The sequence below is a fragment of the Metopolophium dirhodum genome, chromosome 4 (genome assembly GCF_019925205.1).
Source record: "Metopolophium dirhodum isolate CAU chromosome 4, ASM1992520v1, whole genome shotgun sequence".
Lineage (NCBI taxonomy): Eukaryota > Metazoa > Arthropoda > Insecta > Hemiptera > Aphididae > Metopolophium > Metopolophium dirhodum.
In genome coordinates this window covers 28889915-28911023 of record NC_083563.1, presented here as the reverse complement: position 1 = coordinate 28911023, position 21109 = coordinate 28889915, and the positions used below count along the sequence as shown (strand labels likewise).

At 28.9% G+C, this 21109-nt stretch overlaps 2 protein-coding genes across 3 annotated transcripts in view; one reads left to right on the top strand and one right to left on the bottom strand.

Moving 5' to 3' along the window:
- LOC132942307 (dorsal-ventral patterning protein Sog) overlaps window positions 1-16115 on the top strand; it is a 29843-nt gene extending 13728 nt beyond the window's left edge. The window contains exons 3-15 of the mRNA XM_061010605.1: window positions 1116-1248; window positions 7706-7753; window positions 10660-10883; window positions 10945-11099; window positions 11448-11655; window positions 11751-11977; window positions 12807-12901; window positions 12983-13269; window positions 13371-13616; window positions 13687-13975; window positions 15067-15200; window positions 15277-15597; window positions 15976-16115. Of these exons, the coding sequence (XP_060866588.1) occupies window positions 1116-1248; window positions 7706-7753; window positions 10660-10883; window positions 10945-11099; window positions 11448-11655; window positions 11751-11977; window positions 12807-12901; window positions 12983-13269; window positions 13371-13616; window positions 13687-13975; window positions 15067-15200; window positions 15277-15597; window positions 15976-16086 (2478 nt within the window). The 3' untranslated portion in view covers window positions 16087-16115. The remainder of the gene's footprint in view (window positions 1-1115; window positions 1249-7705; window positions 7754-10659; window positions 10884-10944; window positions 11100-11447; window positions 11656-11750; window positions 11978-12806; window positions 12902-12982; window positions 13270-13370; window positions 13617-13686; window positions 13976-15066; window positions 15201-15276; window positions 15598-15975) is intronic.
- LOC132942310 (sister chromatid cohesion protein DCC1) lies at window positions 15971-20928 on the bottom strand. 2 transcript variants are annotated; one of them, XM_061010608.1, is made up of 9 exons: window positions 20547-20925; window positions 20316-20486; window positions 18694-18853; window positions 18408-18633; window positions 18125-18322; window positions 17466-17591; window positions 16984-17161; window positions 16807-16925; window positions 15971-16106 (listed from the first exon to the last, which is right to left on the bottom strand). In XM_061010608.1, exons 1-8 carry the CDS (start codon window positions 20564-20566, stop codon window positions 16811-16813), a joined length of 1194 nt encoding a protein of 397 aa, XP_060866591.1. In that variant the 5' UTR covers window positions 20567-20925; the 3' UTR covers window positions 15971-16106; window positions 16807-16810. The 2 variants fall into 2 exon arrangements, with proteins under 2 accessions (XP_060866591.1, XP_060866592.1); XM_061010609.1 differs by lacking the exon at window positions 15971-16106 and adding an exon at window positions 16529-16662 and having other exon boundaries at window positions 20547-20928.
- Window positions 20929-21109: the final 181 nt, after the last annotated feature.

The following is a 21109-nucleotide window of genomic DNA, read 5'->3' as shown; positions in this document are numbered from 1 at the left end:
TATAATTATATACACTAGGTGTCTTGGTGGTACCTATATATATTATAGTATACAGAGTGTAACTGGAAGACCCTTAAAAAAGTTTAAATTTGATTTAAATTTTTTGGAGAAATTCAATATGGCCAGTTTGTGAATCTGATTATATGAACTATTTTTATGGTAAAAATATTTATCTAAATCAAGTACTTTATTTTTAGAACTTTTTAAAATATCAATATTTTTTGATTTAATTAATTTGGAACGTTTATACTATATAGGTAATACCTTTTTTGAAAATTAAATATTATATTTGAGAATTTTCTGACATGAGTATATTTTTTAAATTATTTACTAATCATATAATTTTAACAATTTTTGTCATGCGTATAAGTAGCATCATTTATTTTCAGGTCTTTCTGTTACACTCTATAAAGTTGATACTAAATACCTATACGTACATTTACAGGTGTATACGGTATAAAGTAGTCAGTATATAGGTACCACTATAACATTAAAATGTAAACTACTTGATTTCCAAGTTTTCAACTAGGTAATAAAATATTGATTTTGGGGTATCTTAATTATATTTAACCAATCTATAATACTACTTATAAGTTATATGTACGATACTATAGGTACTATACTAATCAGTATTATATATATTGTCATATTTTATCGTTACTATTCAACGATAAATAGGAATGTATTTTGAAAACGCATCTGTATGGCATTATTGGCAAAACAACAATAATTTATATTGAATTACCTTCAAATACGTTTAATTTCAAATATATTAAAATCATTATTATTTTTCCAAACCGAGTTTATTCACAGGGATATGACTTTTATACAATATATTTAATATTTATATTATATTATAAAACCAACGAAAAGATTAAAAAAAAACATTGTATGATTCTTGATGGTGCATAGTATAGTAACAAAAAAAAAACAAAAATTTTATGATTTATATTATAAGCAATATAGAAATATATAGTCATATAGTTATTAATGACTTATTATACTACCTTATATATTATACACATTATACATTTTATATAAAAACTACATCCTATAATTATTATATCAATAAATTGTGAAACCCGTAATTATCTATTATTTTACACATTATTCAGGTTCAAAAGAAAAGAAGAATTATTGGCCGGGTGCAATGTCGGAACATAAAAAATGATTGCCCTAAACCCAATTGTGAAGAACCCATATTATTGCCAGGAAAATGTTGCAAATCATGCCCAGGAGAAGATGCTAGTAAGATATTTCGTTTGTACTTAATTGCATAACATATTATACTAGGGCCCGGATTTCAATGAAAGTGCATCTTTTTTTGGGTGATATTATCCAATGATTTCCAAGTATATAATTTGTTTCATGAAACAGATACTTCGCAACGGTGAAACTTTTATTTTGTTGAAAATTTGGATATTTTTTCATTTTTGACCATTTTTTTTTTTTTGCATTTTCGGTCGTTTTATTAGTTTTAATGCATATTTGTACATTATATGACATATTATTTAAATTGATTTACCTAATTTATAATATTATCTCAAGATAATTTATTGATTAGTGTATCTTCATATTTAGTTTAATAGGCTTTTCTGGTTTTTCAATACAAATTATCAATTGTAACAACCGCATCAATTATTCAAATTAATTAATCAAATTTCAACTATCGGTTTTTTTTAATTAAATTAAATTTATTGTAAATTATAAATTAGGTAGGTAACTAATAAAACATTGCACTAAAAAAATAATTGTACTTATATGTCAATTTTTAAGGGGCATTGACGCATTGTTGCAGTAAAATACATTTTTTATTGATATTATTAGATATTTTTTAGAGCATTTAAATCCGGACCCTACATACAACATATATTAAACACATTTGAAGTACTGTGGGCATTTAGTTCAATGTTAAAAAAAAATAGTTAAGTACATATAGATTTAATGTTAACCTATTTTATATTGTTGTATAAATCGTATAGTACCTATAGCGTAGATGACAGATAGTAAACTGTTTGTTTTACTTTTTGCGTGTAATTTAAAGTACTTAAGACATGTAACGCTTGTTAAAAATTACTATATTGTTGATGATAATAAAAATCATCGTATAACATAGCAACACACATAATATGATTAATGTCGATTCGCATGTGGATTTATTTTGTTTTGATCAGATTTGTATGGATTTGTTTTGTTGTAATTCAATCAATTAGTACGAATATCAATACTTAATTAAATTTAAATGGAAATAATCAATATACAAAAATAAATATATTTATTTTAGGAACCTACATTTTTTTTCAATTTTTATTTTTGTGTCTGTCATCACCTTTTAGGACAGTAAAAATGCTTGAATTTTCTTAAACAGTAACTTTTCTGATAGGAAATTGAATCTAGTTGGTACTTTGGGTGGTCAAAAGTAAAAATTTCCCAGTAGTTTTCAAAAGTGACGTGAAAAACAAAGAAAAATTAAGGAAAAACGGGAATTTTTACGCAAAATCTGTTTTCGAGAAAATCGATTTTGGTTTTTGGTGCAACTCAAAAACAAATGACCGTAGGTACATGAAATTTTGACTGAATGTTTATATTAGCATTTTCTATACAGCATAACATTTTCCAAATATTTTGACTTTTTTTAAACTGTTTACGGACATTTTCAGTTTCCATTTTTTTTAGTTTTTTTTTCTATAAATATCAATAAAATATTATTTGTGGGTAAAAAAGCTTTAAAATTTAATACAAGGCTCCTTCTATAATATAGAATATATAGAATCTATATTGTTACAATGACATTTGAAAAATATTAAAAATTCTTACTCGCAGTTTTTATTTATAAGCATTTAAAGTTCAAATTTTGACAAAATACGGAAAAATCACGAAATATAGCAAATTATTTTGAGTTGAGAATTCATAAAAATTTTTCTTTTTAAATCTAAGATTTGAAAATGTAATACAAGATTATCCATAAGTTTGTCTACCTTTATCAAAAAAAAATGTCTACAAGAAAGTCAAAATTAATTTTTATGAGTGTTTGAAATTCATATTTTTACAACATTTGATATTCACTCGATTTCTCATGTAACGATTTTGCTATTTTGTTGTTATTCAAAAACAAATAACTGTACATACATGAAAATGTTACTAAATGTTTATATTTCATTTTCTATACACGATAAAATTTTGAAAATAATTTGACTCTTTTTGAGCTGTTTACGGACATTGTCAGTTTTCAATTTTTTTAGTTTTTTTTTCTATAAATATCAATAAAATTTTATTTGTTTGGTAAAAAAGCGTGAAAATTTAATGCAAGGCTCCTGATATATTGTTACAATAGCAGTTGAAAAATAATAAAAATACATAGGCACACATTTTTTTTATAAGCATTTAAAGTTCAAATTTTAACAAAATTTATCAAATTTTAAATTTAATAATTATTTTGTAGTTAAACATTTATAAAATGTTCAACTTTTATAGGTAAGGATTGAAAATTTAAAACAAATCTCCACGTAAATAGGTTATATATAAATTACTTTATTCGCAATAATATCATCAAATATACTTGGTAATATCATAGGCTGACTGACAGTTTTTGCTCAGAATCGTTTTTCTTATACAATGATATCATATCATTGAATTCAAATTTAACACCATCCATTACAGTGACCCACTTGTAACCTACTGTACAGCAAAGCAACATCCACCTACCCACCTTTTTTTTTTAAAGACAATTATAAAATTTATGATAGTTTAATATGTACTGATATAATTTATATTTTAAAGTAATAGTTTCCTATCTAAAATGTTTTGAAATTAAATCGATTTTTTATAGTTTGAATTGTTGACAACAACATTCCAAAAATATTTCGTTCTGAATGCGAGTATAAAATGTTGTTTATATTGATAGTAATTTCTATTGTTGAATTATTTTTTTAGGAAGGGCTGCATATATTATTTGTTCTATAAAGCACAAACGTACAATTAGCATTGTTTGGCATGTAAACAGATAATGTGAAATTTTTTTTGTATCCATTTCGATTAAACCATTTCTAATAAATGACCTTCGTGAATTAATAAATAAGAATAATATGACACAATAATGTGACAATTATGATTATAAAAGTATAAAAAAAATGCAACAATTCGAAAAACGTGTTCTGTATAATATACAGAACCTACTATATTTACTAGTTTACTATTGCTGTGGACATTAGGTCATGGCTCATAACGCCATATTCGTAAAATGATAATAGCGGATTTCAATTGGTATTTTATAAAAACCTGGAAGTATATATGCGTATAATACTGGTATTTATAAAAATATAAAAAGGTGGATAAGTGGATGTCGCTCTGCTGTACAGTAGGTTACAAGTGGGTCACTGTAATGGATGGTGTTAAATTTGAATTCAATGATATAATATCATTGTATAAGAAAAACGATTCTGAGCGAAAACGGTCAGTCAGCCTATGATTTTACCAAGTATATTTGATGATATTATTGTGAATAAAGTAATTTATATTTAACCTATTTACTCGGAGCCTTGTTTTAAATTTTCAATCTTTAGCCATAAAAGTTAAACATTTTATACATTTTTAACCAGAAAATAATTAATAAATTATAAATTTGATAAATGTTGTCAAAATTTGAACTTTAAATGCTTATAAAAAAAAATTGTGCATATGTATTTTTAATATTTTTCAACTGCTATTAGAACGATATATCAGGAGCCTTATATTAAATTTTCACGCTTTTTTACCCAACAAATAAAAATTTATTGATATTTATAGAAAAAAAAACTAAAAAAATTGAAAACTGACAATGTCCGTAGACAGCTCAAAAAGAGTCAAAATATTTTCAACATTTTATGGTGTATAGAAAATGCTAATATAAACATTCAGTGAAATTTTCAAGTATCTACAGTCATTCGTTTTTTAATTACAATAAAATAAGAAAATTGTTACATGAGAAATCGAGTAAATATCAAATGTTGTAAAAATATAAATTTCAGACGCTCATAAAAATTTAAATTAAGTTTCTTCTAGACATTTTTTTTTTGATAAAGGTAGACAAACTTATGAGTAATCTTATATTACATTTTCAAATCTTAGATTTAAAAAGAAAAATTTTTATGAATTCTCATCAAAATAATTTGCTATTTTTCGTGATTTTTCCGTATTTTGTCAAAATTTGAACTTTAAACGTGTATAAAAAAAAACTGTGACTAAGGATTTTTAATTTTTTTCATCTGCCTTTGAAACAATAACCTAGGAGCCTTCTATTAAATTTTCAAGCTTTTTTACCCAACAAATAAAATTTTATTGATATTTATAGAAAAAAAATTTAAAAAAACTGAAAACTGACTATGTCCGTAAACAGTTCAAAAAAAGTCAAATTATTTTCAAAATTGTATTGTGTATAGAAAATGCAAATATAAACAACCAGTGAAAATTTCATGCATCTACGGTCATTTGTTTTAGAGTTACACCAATAACCAAAATCGATTTTGTTAAAAATCGATTTTGCGTAAAAATTCCCGTTTTTCCTTAATTTTTCTTTTGTTTTTCACATCGCTTTTGAAAACTACTGGGAAATTAAAATTTTGACCTCCCCAATGCACCAACGATATTCACTTTCCCATCGAACAAGATACTGAAGTCGAAAATCGAAGCATTATTTCGACTACTTATCGTGTACACAGACACAAAAATAAAAAAATAAAAAAAAAAAAAAATAAAAAAAAAAACACACATCATTGTAAAATCAATACATTCATCGTTTCACTCAGAATCTAAAATATATAAAGTGTTATATCTGTATTGACTAAAGTCTTTGAGCTTTAGATATCACATATAGCCGTATACTATGTGACTATGAGATATAAAAAAAATCATAATCATCTTATACGCTTTTGTTATATTATTTCGTTTTTAAACAAAAATAAGCATTGTATATAGAAATATTACAATTATTTTCGTAAATCATTCGTGTAAAATTATTGCTACTATCATTAGTACTTATTACTTACACTGGCTATATTAGATACTTGTTGACCCGTCGTTGATTATAATAAAATTAGTCTTTACTCTATTATATATACAATAAATAATAATTATTATTGGACCACGAACAATAAATAAAATGTATGAAATAATTTCAATTATATTTTGTGAAGATTTTCAAAATTAATAAATAATATTTTATGGATTTAATTTAAAATTAATTCATAATATGATGGTAGTTTGACCCGAAGAACTCAAATATTGATATTTAGTCATAATTAATTTCGTTAATTAAAGGAATATCAGACAAATGTTTCGTTTAATTTATTGCATCGATCACAATATAATATTTACAAAATGCATACCAATGTAACATACATTTAATATTAAAAGTTACCCCTATACGGGCCCACAATATGTCTTGAACTATCTAAATATATTTAGATAAAAGAAGATTACGTAAAACGTATTCAACACTTCAATGAGCGATAATAATATACCAACCCTTACTATTATCTATAAGATACATTGCCAAACCTTTGAATTCAAAAAGGAGGTTGTAGCTATAATTGTTTTATATTTTTATTTTTACTTCACAATTTAAATTATTTATCAATTTAGGTACTCAAATAATAATACCATTACCTACCTAATGAATAATCTATCTAGGTATGAAGTGGCTGTTTGTTGAGTTTTTATAATTACCTATTTGATCAATTGCGTATTTACATACTGAAGATTTGACAAATACGTCAATTTTATTCATAAAAGCATAAATTATATTTTAAGTGTAGGTAAATCTAACAAATAATTGAATAGAATTTATATACGTAGGTAGTACGTTAAGGGACACAATACAAACGAATGACAATACTCACAATAGCATCAATCCTAACCTATCGTCTATTTATGAAAATGTTTGGCTTCTCGAACACATTATATCGAAATTTGTGGCATTTTAACTAATATCACATTATCTATGTTAATGAGGGTTTATTATTAAATAATAAAGGTAGTATATGAATATATGGTATTAATACATTTGGAATTAAATTAATTTGTCATCATAATACAATTATACAAGCGGTAGCGTTTATAAACATTTTTCATATTATGTGCATATATAAAGATATAAAATTAATTTACATATCAATTAGAATGGTTACTATCTGCAATAATTACAACTGTTTACTTTTGGTCGACGGAATATTTTGGCCTTCCATTGTTTCATGTTCCAAATTCTGATTTATAATAAAATAATATAGTATTATTCATTTTTTGGGGGACACGATTAATGTCTACATACTACATATAATGTCCGAATGTCGACAGTTTCCCTTATACACAATATTCTCGATACGCTATACTACCGCTATATACCTACTCTCTATGACGTTCCAAATGACGACGAAAATAGTCTGGCGTGCGCAAATACTTTGGCAATATAGACGGATAGACGAGCCGCCACCAAGGTTTAATGCAGATTATACATACATGAATATAAAACTCTTATATATAATATGGTATGTACAAATATAATAGGTATACTTACATACGCATTTATATATTATATTAAATGTATGTCGAAACCACTGCAATATAACTTGGCTAAGATACATTATGAATATTATGATTGTCCTCAAATTTGAATTTTCTTCTGCTGTCTTACGCCATTCATATAAAATAATGTATTTATTGTTGGTTTCAGAGGATTTTGTTCAAGATCCACCAGATGAAGAAGAAAAGAGCATGAAACGTAAGTATGGTTTTATGACTTATACATAAATAAATATATATAATATTATATATCTATATAGTTTATATAATGTTACATTTATTATGTATGCACCAATTTTAAATTACTACATTATAATATTTCACTACGCTGCAGTATATCTACGAAAAAAACAGTTGTTTGATTCAAAATCTCGAGCAAAATACATAAATACCTAATTATTATTAAAAATTATATTTCCTTTGATAGAAATCATGTTTTATAAACGATAAATAAAAATACATACGATTACGATTTACGGATTAAGTAATACATTTAATCGCAAAAAGTTGGTACATATACTCACCACGGGCCATGGCCTCAGAATTGCTAGGATAGAAAATGTATTTGATTATGTTGAATACTTATATACAGGGTAGGTCTGGATACTAAAAGGCCCAGACAGAAATGTTTTTATTGAAACCCAAAGACCCAAAGCCTTAAAAAAACCTTAAAACTAAAAGGAGAGCATAATATTATGTAGATTATTGAAAAGTACAGATTGTTAAAATCATAATCTTTAGCAGTTGTCTATATTTGAACACATTATAGTGATATATGGTCAGTGGCGTAATTATAGGGGTCCAGGGATACTGGACCGCCCCAGAGCCAAAAAACAAATCAGTTAAATGTTCATGTAGCAAAGTTAGTAATAATTAGTATAGATATTATACATACAGCCATATTGTTGTGACAATTACCATAGTAAAGTGTGATAAAAGCAAGACAACTATATACGAGTGAACTAGAGAGAGCGTTTTTTTGTCAATATTAAGAAAGCACACAATAATTTACTTTTATCATAACCCAACGTAACACAATTTTTTAAAAATTCAACGATACAAATGTTTACCAATTTGACTATCATGCACGATTATCTGTTTCCGTAAATTCTAATAAGAAACGACCAATTCCGCCGAATGTAGATAATGATGTCGAACTTGTAAAACGGTCAAAACATATGACGATGCCGAAACAGTAAGTGAACATAATTTTAACAATTTCGATATTGGATTTTATTTTAACCGATAGTTAATGGACGTTTATACAGAAGAAGTTCTTACAAAAACTTGGAAGCCCGAACCTACTTTCGAATTCCCTAATACTGTAATAATCAGTGGTAAAGATAAACGATCAAAACATTAAGAATTTTAATAGAGATAGTTGCATACTTTTTCATGGTTAGCGTACCTATTCTGCCAAGGTGCGTTTTCTGTAGCGTTTGCTAAATCAGAGGCTGGCTTAATTTCTCAAACACTTGGCGCTTTGGTTAGGAAACCTTTTCATAATTGGAAACATGTGATGGAAACGTTTAAATACCATGTGATTCATCGGTATCACAAACAATCTGTCTTAGATTCAGATAATTTTATAGATATGAAAAATAGCGTACATCTATCTATTGAAAATCAATTCTAATTAGAATAGACACTGCTCGGGCATGACAAATTGTTGACTATAAAAAAAACATTTCTTCTTTTATTGAAACAATAAATTATTGTATGTGGTCAACAAAATATACTATACTGCGAGGTCATCGTGATTTAGGAAAATTAACCGTTGCTAATTTTGATGTTAACGGTGGTAATTTTCATAGTTTATTACACTTTAGAGCTCACGATGAAGCACTAAAATTATATCTTGAAAGTTCTGGCATTATAAATTATACAAGTCCTATTAGTCAAAATGATATAATTGATTCCTGCAATTCAATTTTACTCAAAATAATAGTAGGCAGAGTAAATGAAGCCAAATGTTGTATAATACTCGTCGATGAAACTACAGATATAGCTGGCCACGAACAAGTGTCTATATATTTTGAATTCGATATATTGATCTAAAATCACTTGAATTACATGACGAGTTTGTTCAGTTTGTTCCAACAATTGATGCATCTGGAAAAAGTTTATCTCGACTTATACTTGACAATCTCAAACAATTTGGTATAGATACACAATATCTCCGGGGTCAGGGATATGATGGTGCTGCAGCGATGGCTGGGAGGTGCTATGGAGTACAAGCTTATGTAATCAGAAAACATCCTTTAGCTGTCGAAATATAATATAATATAATATAAATTAGAAACTATAGACCCACCCCTAGAAAATACGCCACTGTATAGGTATATGCGGTTGTATGGACGTAGCCCATTCGGCGTCCGTTTTACAAAAAGGTCAATTCCAAAACGGCTCCGGTTTTTTATAACACAAATTCCTTCCCACTGCATACAGATTTCTGACTTAGGACTGTCTAAAAGAGGCGTGGTTAAAAATGTGTTGGTGTTTTTTTAGGTTATATTCTAAGTGAATTATAAAAATTATATAAAAAATCATATATTGTGAACTAAATATTATTAAAATAATATTAAATTTTAGCGTTGAAAAATAAGAAAAAATCGTAAAATGTATGTATAATATGTAGTGTGTAAACGAGAACCTACGTAAACTGTCTGCAATTTGCTCTAATATATTTTCTAGATAATATATATGTATAAAATATTTGAACGAATCATTAAAAGAATATTGAAGAACTACTAACGTATTCAACTGTCTAATGGAGTAGCAATAAAACAACTAAACTTTAAGTATGCCTAATTCAATAAAAATATACAATTTTTTATTTGTACATAATATACTATGTGTACAAGATACAACACATGGAAATAGTGAACTAATAGAAAATTATATAGGTTTCTAGTTCTTACAGTGAAATAATAACAATAATTTAAAGTACCCATAAGTAGGAATATTTCACTATAAAACAAGAATAAAATATCAAATTCAATTTCAATAAAACTATAAATATACTATATTTTCATTAGGTCTATCATCAAACATAATATTATAGACGCATATATAGTTACCTAGTTGAAATGTATTTATTTATAGATTTTGCTGCGGTATTGACTGGTCAATCAACAAAGTCAAGCAGTGACTTCAGGAAGACGGATTTCCCACCGACGCCGATGCAAGAGATGGGATTGGACTATGTGGCAACCGGTCGTTTTACGTTCTACAAAAAACATTTATATTTTTCATTTTATACCAACAAACCTAAAAGGCCTAGACTGGTGCAGTTCATTGATACTTATGGCAACATAATTGAAGAAATTGTATGTGTTAAATAGTGATCTGGTTAGTCGGTAGAGCAGAAATCTAATAGTCTTGTTCTAGGCGTTGCTATCAAGCACCTCCTACCAGAACCTGACGGGCAAAATTTGCGGAGTCTGGCGACGAGTATCCAAAGACTACAAGCGTTTGTTACGTGAAGAAAAAATATCCATATCACTATTCTGGGACACGGCTATCATCAGTGGCTCTCTTTACAGGTAAGCTAAATACGACACAATCAAAATTTAATATACATACCTAACAGTTTTCCACAGCTCTGCATGATTACAAAGATATGTAGTCGATAAATAAATTAAATAAATTATTCTTTATAATTCTGTCACAGTAATTTTTTCGTACAAAATCCAAAATAATGTGTATTATAATGTGTAACATATGCTCGACAACTACTGTACAGCAGAGCGGTACCCACTTGTCCACCATTATTTTATTTTTTTGAAAAAGATTCTGGTAGAGGGAATTGAACACCCCTCACACAATATATACGTGACTGAAATATTATATTTTATTTTGTGTACTACGTATTATTAATAAAGTTAACGTAGATTTAGAGCGTTGGACACGGAGACATTCAGCTCGCTTCTCACGGGTGACGCTCGAGATTCTGGCGGTACGAGCATTGTGTCCATATCGACAATATCACCGTCCATACACGTGCAAATCATGTTCAACGGTCCATTCACCGGCCAAGACAGCGGATCCTTTCTAGTTAAATTGAAATACGCCGGAAACGAACGCGTCATTATAGAAGAGGTAAGCCGCATTACTTATTGTAACGTTCATTTATTCGACTGAAAGACGTAAAACATACGATATTATAATCTCGCGGTTGTACACGACGATTGCAGACCATACGAGTGGACAAGCTCACGAACGGTACGGTTGTCGTCGAGCTACAATCACCCGTCACGTTTTCCGACCTCAACGCTTTGTCTAAACGAGACGTCGTCGTCACTCTGGAGGCCAAACAGTCGAGTTTCAAGTTGCAGGGAGTCGTGGTGCCCCGGGTGTTCTGCGATCTCTACCAGACATTAGTCTCGTCCAACGGCCATCAAATAGACTCAAAAAAAGACAGGTGTGTATTATAATAGTGATGTGTTATAATAGTTATAACTTATAACCAACGATCGCCACGCGCCGGGCGTTTGTGAACTATTGCGCGGTATCCATAAAATGCACTCGTGCGTTGCGCGGAATTTAATTCGCGCCTTCGTGTATACCGGGTACTATAAAAACCAAACACACGATCATTTTAAAAATACTTTTGGCATTGTATTGTGATCAATTTGGCAAAACACGGAAAAGACACACTTCCTCTGAAAGGGAAACTACATAATTTAATATATTATATTATACGGCTCGACGTCTTCAACGAAGTCGCTACCTATACCTATATTATAGACTATAGTATTATTATGTATATACCAATACATTTTGCACGAAATGAAAGTTCTAAACTATAATGGGTTGACCACACGTGTGAATGACCTCGTGTCACTTAAATTATTCATGTGGATGACTGAAAATAGTGCAGTTGGTCGCTAATGGTAGTTGTATCCTACAATCGTACTGGTTGCCAGTCGTTCACCCGAGTAAGTGCCTACGCGTATATCATGCACATTTTCGACAGGAAGATGCGAAAAGTTAAAGTAAATATTTACAATATTTTTGTTGTAAAAATGAACTCGAGTATATATAAATATAGCGTGTCATTAACAATAAAGTGCATATAATTCAAATCGTCTACATTGTTTGGTACTCTGTTTTCTACACGACCGGCTGCGGCGGCTGAGATATGTTCGGCGATTACGCTCGGAAATAAATTATTCGCTTAGCGGTTATAACTATCTGGCGTGGTTCCGATTGTTTTGAATAATGCTCTTGTTTTTAATGCGTTTTGGCAGGACCAGTGGCGTGGCTTGGGCATTTATTAATAAGGACGGAGCGTTGGAGTATCGTGTTAAATTTGACAATAACGCAGTCACTGAGTTGGCTATTGGTAAGGTTACAAAAATAGACGCACTCGATTTAACGCAATCCCATTAAACACGATCGTTTAATTTTCCTCTGCGTAATGCAGTTTCTAGCGAGTCCCGTGTGTCGGCTCTCGATATATCCGAAACTATCGTCCAAAACTGGAGCAACGGGACGGTGTCCACCGTGGGCCCGGTACACCTGGAACAGTTGTACGCCGAAGAGTTGAGCTTGTTCAGTGCGTCGTCCGGCTTTAAGAATCGATTTCTATGGAGACCGGTAGCTGATGCCAGAGACACGGCAGGCGCGATGCTTCTGTCCAGCCCTGACGAACGGTCGATGGTGGGCATGTTATGGATAACCGTAGACTCCGACTGTACACTGCAATATGAAGTGAGCTTTTGCTATATTTTATTAGTATTCTATAAGCTCATCTGTGCTAATGTGCATCACTGCAGTTGGCTATATTATAATCACTATAATACGATCAACAGGTCGTCCTATCCGGTTCTAACGTTAAAAATCGCATATTTGAACTATACATCGAAGACTCGCCGATTTTACTTCCCGGAGCACCGGTATTCAGAAGACTTCTCGAGGAGTTTGAGGGGCCGACGCTCGAAGGGTACACTATCGGCTTAGGCCAAGAAGAACTATTACGACTCAATGTTAATATTGTGCACGTGGACCTGTGGGATCCGAAACTGGGACAATCCATACTAAAAACAGAATGGAAATATGTTAGTTATTTTGTTGAGTAAATTTAATCGTTTATATCTATTTACTTACTCGACTTATTATTATTATCAGGTTAATGTCCCTGCAATTTGTTATGTTCGCGAAGCGGGCGCGGGCGATAACGATTCCAACAATATACTCATGAACGATGATGAAACAGACCATCCACACACGCCACATTTAAGTTGTTTACACGGTCAAAAGTACTATCAACATGGAGCCCAATGGACATCTTCAGTAGACGAATGTTTCATGTGCAATTGCCATTATGGTAGAGTAATATGTGATCTTATAATTTGTCCAGTAGTTCAATGTACAGTGCCTTCAGCCAAACCAGGAATGTGTTGTCCAACGTGTGAAGGTAAATATAAAATACTTAAGTCTCAAGATGAGACGATGTTAGCGCAAGCATTTTTAAGGGGTTTTTTAAAGATAATTTTATCCAATATTGTAGGTACTCGTTTTCAATTTAGAGTACTTGACATCCGCATATTTTGTCTTTATTTTACAGAAGTAATCTGAAGTACCTAGGTATAGCATATAGCAATTTGTGATCAGCAGCACCAATTTTGTGTTGTTAGTTTGATACTTTCGGGTAGACTATTTTTTACTAGAGTGAATTGATTTATATAATTAAACTTTAAAGGTGAGAAGTGAGCACATTACCTATGGTTGTCCGTTGGTTTTATCTGATATTTTAATTTTCAAGTAAGTTATGAGCATTTTTAAATTGTAATATTTTACATACCCCCGCTTTAAGAGGACGCTATACGCGCATGCATTGTCTCCGTCTTACAAATGCTCAACATGGCAAAAACTGTTTTGCGCGGGTCAACTATGCTCCCTCTGTCTTTATAGAAGAATTACCAAAATTCCACAACACATAGGGAAGAACTTTATCTGTGTCGTAGCATTTTTGTTTTTTTGATAGCACTTACCAATAACTTTCAATAATTAAAGGAAAAAAACCTTATGTTCTCACAATGATAACTTTAATTGTATTTATGTTACCCAAATAATAAAAATGCTAAGACACAGATTAAGTTCTTTCCTATGCGTTGTGGCATTTTGGTAATTCTACTATAAATATAGAGGGAGAATAGTTGTCCAGCGCAAAACAGTTTTGGCTATGTTGTACATTAGTAAGACAGAGACAACACACGCGAGTATAAACGTCCTCTCAAAATGAAAATATTAAAAAATAACGAATAAACAGAGGTAATATTCTTCTATTATAATTTAATACACTTGAATGTGCCCACACAAAATTGGTTCGACTGCGCTCAAATTGTCTTTGTTGTACATTGTTAAAACGAAGACTACACATGCAGATAAGACATCCTAAACGATTTTACGACACTATAAAAGTATAGGTTTTGACTTTCTATGTACAAAAATGCGTGCTGGGAAACTGTTCATTGTACACATTTTTTATATTTATTTTTTCATTAGGTAACGTATTTGAAAATCAAAATATTTCGACGAATTCTTGCTTGCTAGCTGGACAGCAATTTCAAGCTGGCAGTAGTTGGCATCCATATCTACCTCCAAACGGTTTTGACACTTGTACACTATGTCATTGTAATGTTAGTAATGCAAAAAATATGTTAAAAAAAATTAATTTTAAGAATTGTATTTATTTATTTATTAAATATTGTCTAGAATACATCTTTAAAAATAAAGTGCCAACGAATGGACTGTCCACCATTGGAATGCGACCAAAGAGTGGCTATTAGGCCAACAAAACGTTCCTGTTGTAAGGTTTGTCCATCCACATTGCAAACTACTTCTAAACCGACAGGCCCACTCGTTCAACTAGCCCAGGGCGACCAACAAGTCAATGGAGAGAGTGGTTCAGATTTAGAAATACTAACTAATGGTGGTTGCAGTTATCCTGTTGGAGGACCATATGAAAATGGACAAGAATGGCATCCTAAGATATACTCACATGGTGAAGTCAAGTGCATCAATTGTAAATGCAAAGTATGTATCAAAAAATTGTATTACTTGAAGTTATCATACATTTAAAAATTTAAAAAAGTATATTTATTACAAAATCTCAACAATTATTGTTCAGATTACATATTTTAGATGGCCAATAACTATATTATAATATTATTGTTTGTTTATATAATAAATTGCTATATTAAACAACTTATTATTTTACTATATTTATATGTTTATAAATATTATACAGTGATTATTTTAGTATATCAGATCATTATAAACACATTAATCAACATAATTTTATTCTATTTAACTGTAATGTGTTGTACTAAAATTAAATTAATACTGTTCCTGTATTTCAGTTTTGAATAAAACTATGTTTTATTGCAGTATTTAATGATAATTTTTTTTCAGGATGGAAAAGTGAGATGTGACCGTAAAAAATGTCCAAAGTGGTCTTCGTGCTCAGATCCTTGTTGCAAATCTGTTTGTCGAAGACACAGACGTCAACTATTTAAATTTTAAATATAAACAACACATTGTTCCTGAATAAAAAAAAAAAAAAATTAAGTGTAATAATGAATAGGTGCAGAATAATTACAAACTTTTATATACAATAACGATGAGACTCGTCAAAAGAGCAGTCTTAGACTTATGATAATAAATATATTATTATTGTTTACCGAAATCCATAGACTGATATACATAATATATATTATTTTTCTTTTAATGGGTAGCTGATATTATGTAATTGTCAGTATTAATTTAAGAAGTTTGAATGTAATGAAAACATTTAAAAAAATATTAACTTACTGTAATATTGTAAATATGTAATTTTTTTTTTAATTTTAAATTATAAAATTGTTGGCTGTCGTGATAGGTAATTTTTGTTCTCTTATTGAATTTTAGTAAGTCAAAAACATAATAATATTTTATTAAAAACTTGTTTTTATTTTTAAATGTGTACATTTTTTTTATACATATATAGATATATCTTAAAATTAATATTTATTTACATTATATTGTTTTACTTTAGACAGAATTTTTTATAAGTTTAATTTAATGCATGTATATTGTATACAGTGTTATTGCTATATCAATCTGAAATTTTAAAATGAATTTATTAAGACACCGAAAAATTCATATGAACATTATGTTACCATGGCAACAATAAATTTATTTTAAAAAGATTATTTTTCTATTATACAATATGAATAATATATTAATTGATTTATTTCTTTTTACCTGATCACATTATTGAACTATATCTTGAACAATAAAACCGCACTCCGTCCGCATCAGTAGTAGCTCTGGTATACTTAGCTAACAGAGTATTTACATTCAATTTATCAGTAGACAATTTCCTATAAAAACACTATTTTAAATACAATTGAAACTATCAGGTTATTATTTCAATAATACTCAAGAAATGGTTGTATTTCATTGAATGTCCATTTATTTCTGACTTGAAATAAGTGAACAATTCTTTCTAATATATCGTCTGGTAAGTCTTGTTCATTGAAATAACAAATTGTCTGTGGATGACTGGATTGATCAACAAGAACTGTACCGTCCAATTGTTTCAAGTTTGTAATCATTCCTGGAGAAACACACAATTTCACATGATATGTCATATTATAATAACAATAAGGGGATCGGCGGCAGACTGTTATTTTAGCCAAAATATACCAATCTTTATTTCATCATACTGATCAACCTAGTAATGAGATAATACTCTTTACAACTGATTTTAATTCACTATTATGTCTACTTCAGATCAGTCAGTCCACTTACTATGCACACATTTACAAGACCTGCAAGCATGCAATTTGAAAATTGCTTATTTTGAAAACTGTCCACCACCTATCCTCTTAAATATACAGTATTATAAATTATAAGTTAACCTTCTGGAACACTTCCTTGCCAGGCTGTCTTGAAATCAGTTAAATTAAATTTGTCACATGGACGTAAAAGTCCGACAGCCATAAATCTACACACTTTGTCTTCAATTAGTGATCTGTGTGTTTGACCTATAAAAATACAATATATTTAATTAATATACTAATGAATATATCAATTATTTCTCGCAACCAAGTACATATTTTCAAATTTAGAATAACATTTTTAAATATCAGAAAAAATAAACTGATTAATTCCAAATAAAAATATAAAATAATTTGAATACCATAAAAAATTCAAATGAACAACTTTTTTTATACTATCAATTATTTATTTAAAAATTGATCCATTACATAGTATTAAAAGTAATAATTTCTAAATATGCATGTACTTGTACATTTATTGAATTATATCTTATTTAGGGCTGTTCTTACAATGTCCGGTAAAGTGTCGGTTGACTCTAATCAACTGATAACAGATTTTATGACCAGCAGAAATCGGCTAATTAAATGTCGGACAAACTTTAACCAGACATTGTAAGAACGGCCTTTAGTTATTTAATGATATTTTAAAAAAAATGCTTTAAATATATAAAAAAATGATGGCCAAAAAACCTTTTTAATAACTTTTTAAATATAAAACGTTCTATAATTAATAAACTTACTTAAATTTGATGATACACACCAAGTACTATATTGATCAATAATATGTTGCAGTATTACCGGAGGCAATAATTCACTAAGGATATTGAGAGTTTCGTCCATAGGTATAGTATTATAAGGCCATGACTGTTCATCAATCAAATTTAATAAAAATGATAAAGCTCTACATTCATATTCAAAATCTAGCACTCTCCAATTACCTGGGATAAATAAAGATTAAAATGAATGATTCAAAGTTCAAAATAGATTTTTTATCGCTATTGAATTTTTATTTATTTAAATTACCATCAATTTGGAATGCGCCCATTTCTTTAAGAGCATCTTTTAGTTCATTATCACTAGCTTGTATTTTGGCCGATAAATGCTCAAATGTATACATTTCACTGGTTGCCAATACTTCTTTTTCAAGTTCTGATCCTTTATAACTACAATTTTTTAGTAAATATCTCAATTTTGTAAGACGTGGTTTACAAGGTTTCACTTCTAAGTATGTATGGAATATACCAACTACCTACAGTAATTAATTTATTAATAATTATCATAATATTGCCAGCTTTATAAAGTAAATTACTTTTCTGCTAGTAAGTTCCATGTTGTTGAACTCTTCATCTGGAAATGTTAATTCAGGAAGTAATAAAATTGAATTTGATGTTTCAGCTTCTTTAACATCATAGGTCTTAGTCTTAGTACACAAAACAGCAGATTCTTTATGATCTCCTTTGAATACCACACTATAATATTAAAAAAATAAATAAAATGAAAAGGAATTATCTATAGAATAGTCTCAAATAGAGCTGTTAAACTATCAATAATATTTCAAAAGGACATTAAGGTTTGACTTAATAAATTATGGTAGTACATAATAACAAAATATGTAAGTATAAAGAAAAATTTAGATAACTTTTAGAAAATTTAGACCCAAATAGGGGAAAGTTGGGGGCTTATCCTCCCAAAATTAATGATTTCACTACTATAATTTAAAAGCATCATAAAAGTATCAAGTATAGACCTGAGCTATAGACAGACCCCCCCCCCCCCAAAAAAAAAAAATTCAAATACTATTTACGCTTATGACTATTTGCCAATAAGTTGTAATACTAACCTAATATTAAAATAAAATAAGACTCAATAAGCAGATTATTTGTAAAAATGATAGTATAAAGAATTTTTTGAGGTTTTGATTCAAACTAATCCATTACAAATTTAAAAAGCAGGTAAATAGATGTCGCTCTGCTGTACAGTAGGTTACAAGTGGGTCACTGTATGATGGATTGTATTAAATTTGAATTCAATGATATAACAATTGTATATGAAAAACGGTTCTGAGCGGGGACGGTTTGTCAGTCTGGATATTTTACATTTTATTATAGCCTATAAGTTAAATTAATATTATAAATTACAACAAAATAACTAAAATCTTTTTTTTTTATTTTTATTCGTTTCAATGATGATGAACAAAGCGTTAGAAATTAAAATCCCATTTTTAGCGTTTTATTGTAATTTGTTGGTGGTTTTTCCAGTGGCATTAAATAACTATTGAGAAAATCAAAAAATGACTTCTTCAAAGTATCATCTTGATTCAATTTGCTAAAAGATAAAATACTATATGTTGAAATCGAAGCATTCTTTTTAGTAGAAATTTTGTATATAGGATAAAAAAAAAAATAAATAAATAAACACCATTGCAAAACCACTATATCCCTCACTCCGCTCAAAATCTAAAATAAGTAAAAATGGGAATTATGAATTTAGGTACCTTATCAATAATTGTATACAATACATATCTAATTTTTTTAAATGTTGTTTAGAAAGTCACAGTTTAAAGTAAAATTACTATAATATACAATTTTGGGTACAATTAGTCATTAGTACTTTTTTTTTTCCCCTGTTCAAAAACCGGGAACGGATGGGAACTATTTATCTCAATACTGACACCTAGTCCCGTAACGTTAGTAATTAGTACCAATGTTTAACGATAATGTTGAAATGAGTGGAAATCCTTGGACAAGAATTTTCTAACTGATAATTTGAGTTATTTTATTTAACAGTAAAAATACAATTATCCATTGATCTAAAACTGTTTTAACGCCATTATATGAACATACTACATACTATACGTATTGATAATTATTATTAGCAATAATAGACAAATAAACAAATAAGTAATGAATATAAATGTATATAAAATCATACGTTTGACCACATTTAAGATCTGCCAGTATGTGTTCATCCAACTGCAACAGTTTGTAGTTTTCAAACTTCTCTCCAAAATAAATAGGTTGTACATTTGGTTTAAGATCGTTTTCTGAAAGTTTTGCGTGCTCTATGACTTTTTTTACATCTTCAGCAGTCCTTACATAGTTACTGACAAAAGAAATACATAATTTATAAATCAGTTAAGTAAATGTAATTTATAGTACTTACCTAATTTCGTTTTGAGACATCTTTTAAAAGAATTTAATTTAATATTAATTTAATTAAAATATGATGAGAATATAATACACACACAGACAGTCTGTAATATGCACGTAATAAGGATTACAATAGTTATAATGAATTAATGAGTTTGTCTAAAAAAATGACATTAAGACAAGTAAAGCGTCGACAGAATACACGAATTAAGTTAGGTACTTATTTGTCATTAATCAATAATGTTAGTACATTTTATATTATTATCTTAATTCGCGAAACAATATAATTTATACTTTTAACTCAGTTTTAAGCTGTAGCCTGAAATGCAGATCGAATTCCCGATTCCGTAATACATTCAATAGGTATTCATGATTTCATAATAATATTATGTTTTAATACTTTAAATGATAAATAAATTCAATTGAGAACAATGTGATAATGTCTTGAGATCACAAAATAGCGGGAAATTAAATCACATTGCTATTTGCTATCAACGACTATCACGATTTAAGATAGTACCACAGAATAGATGAAAATTAAATGTTTATTTCGTATTTTCGTGGTTATTACTTCAT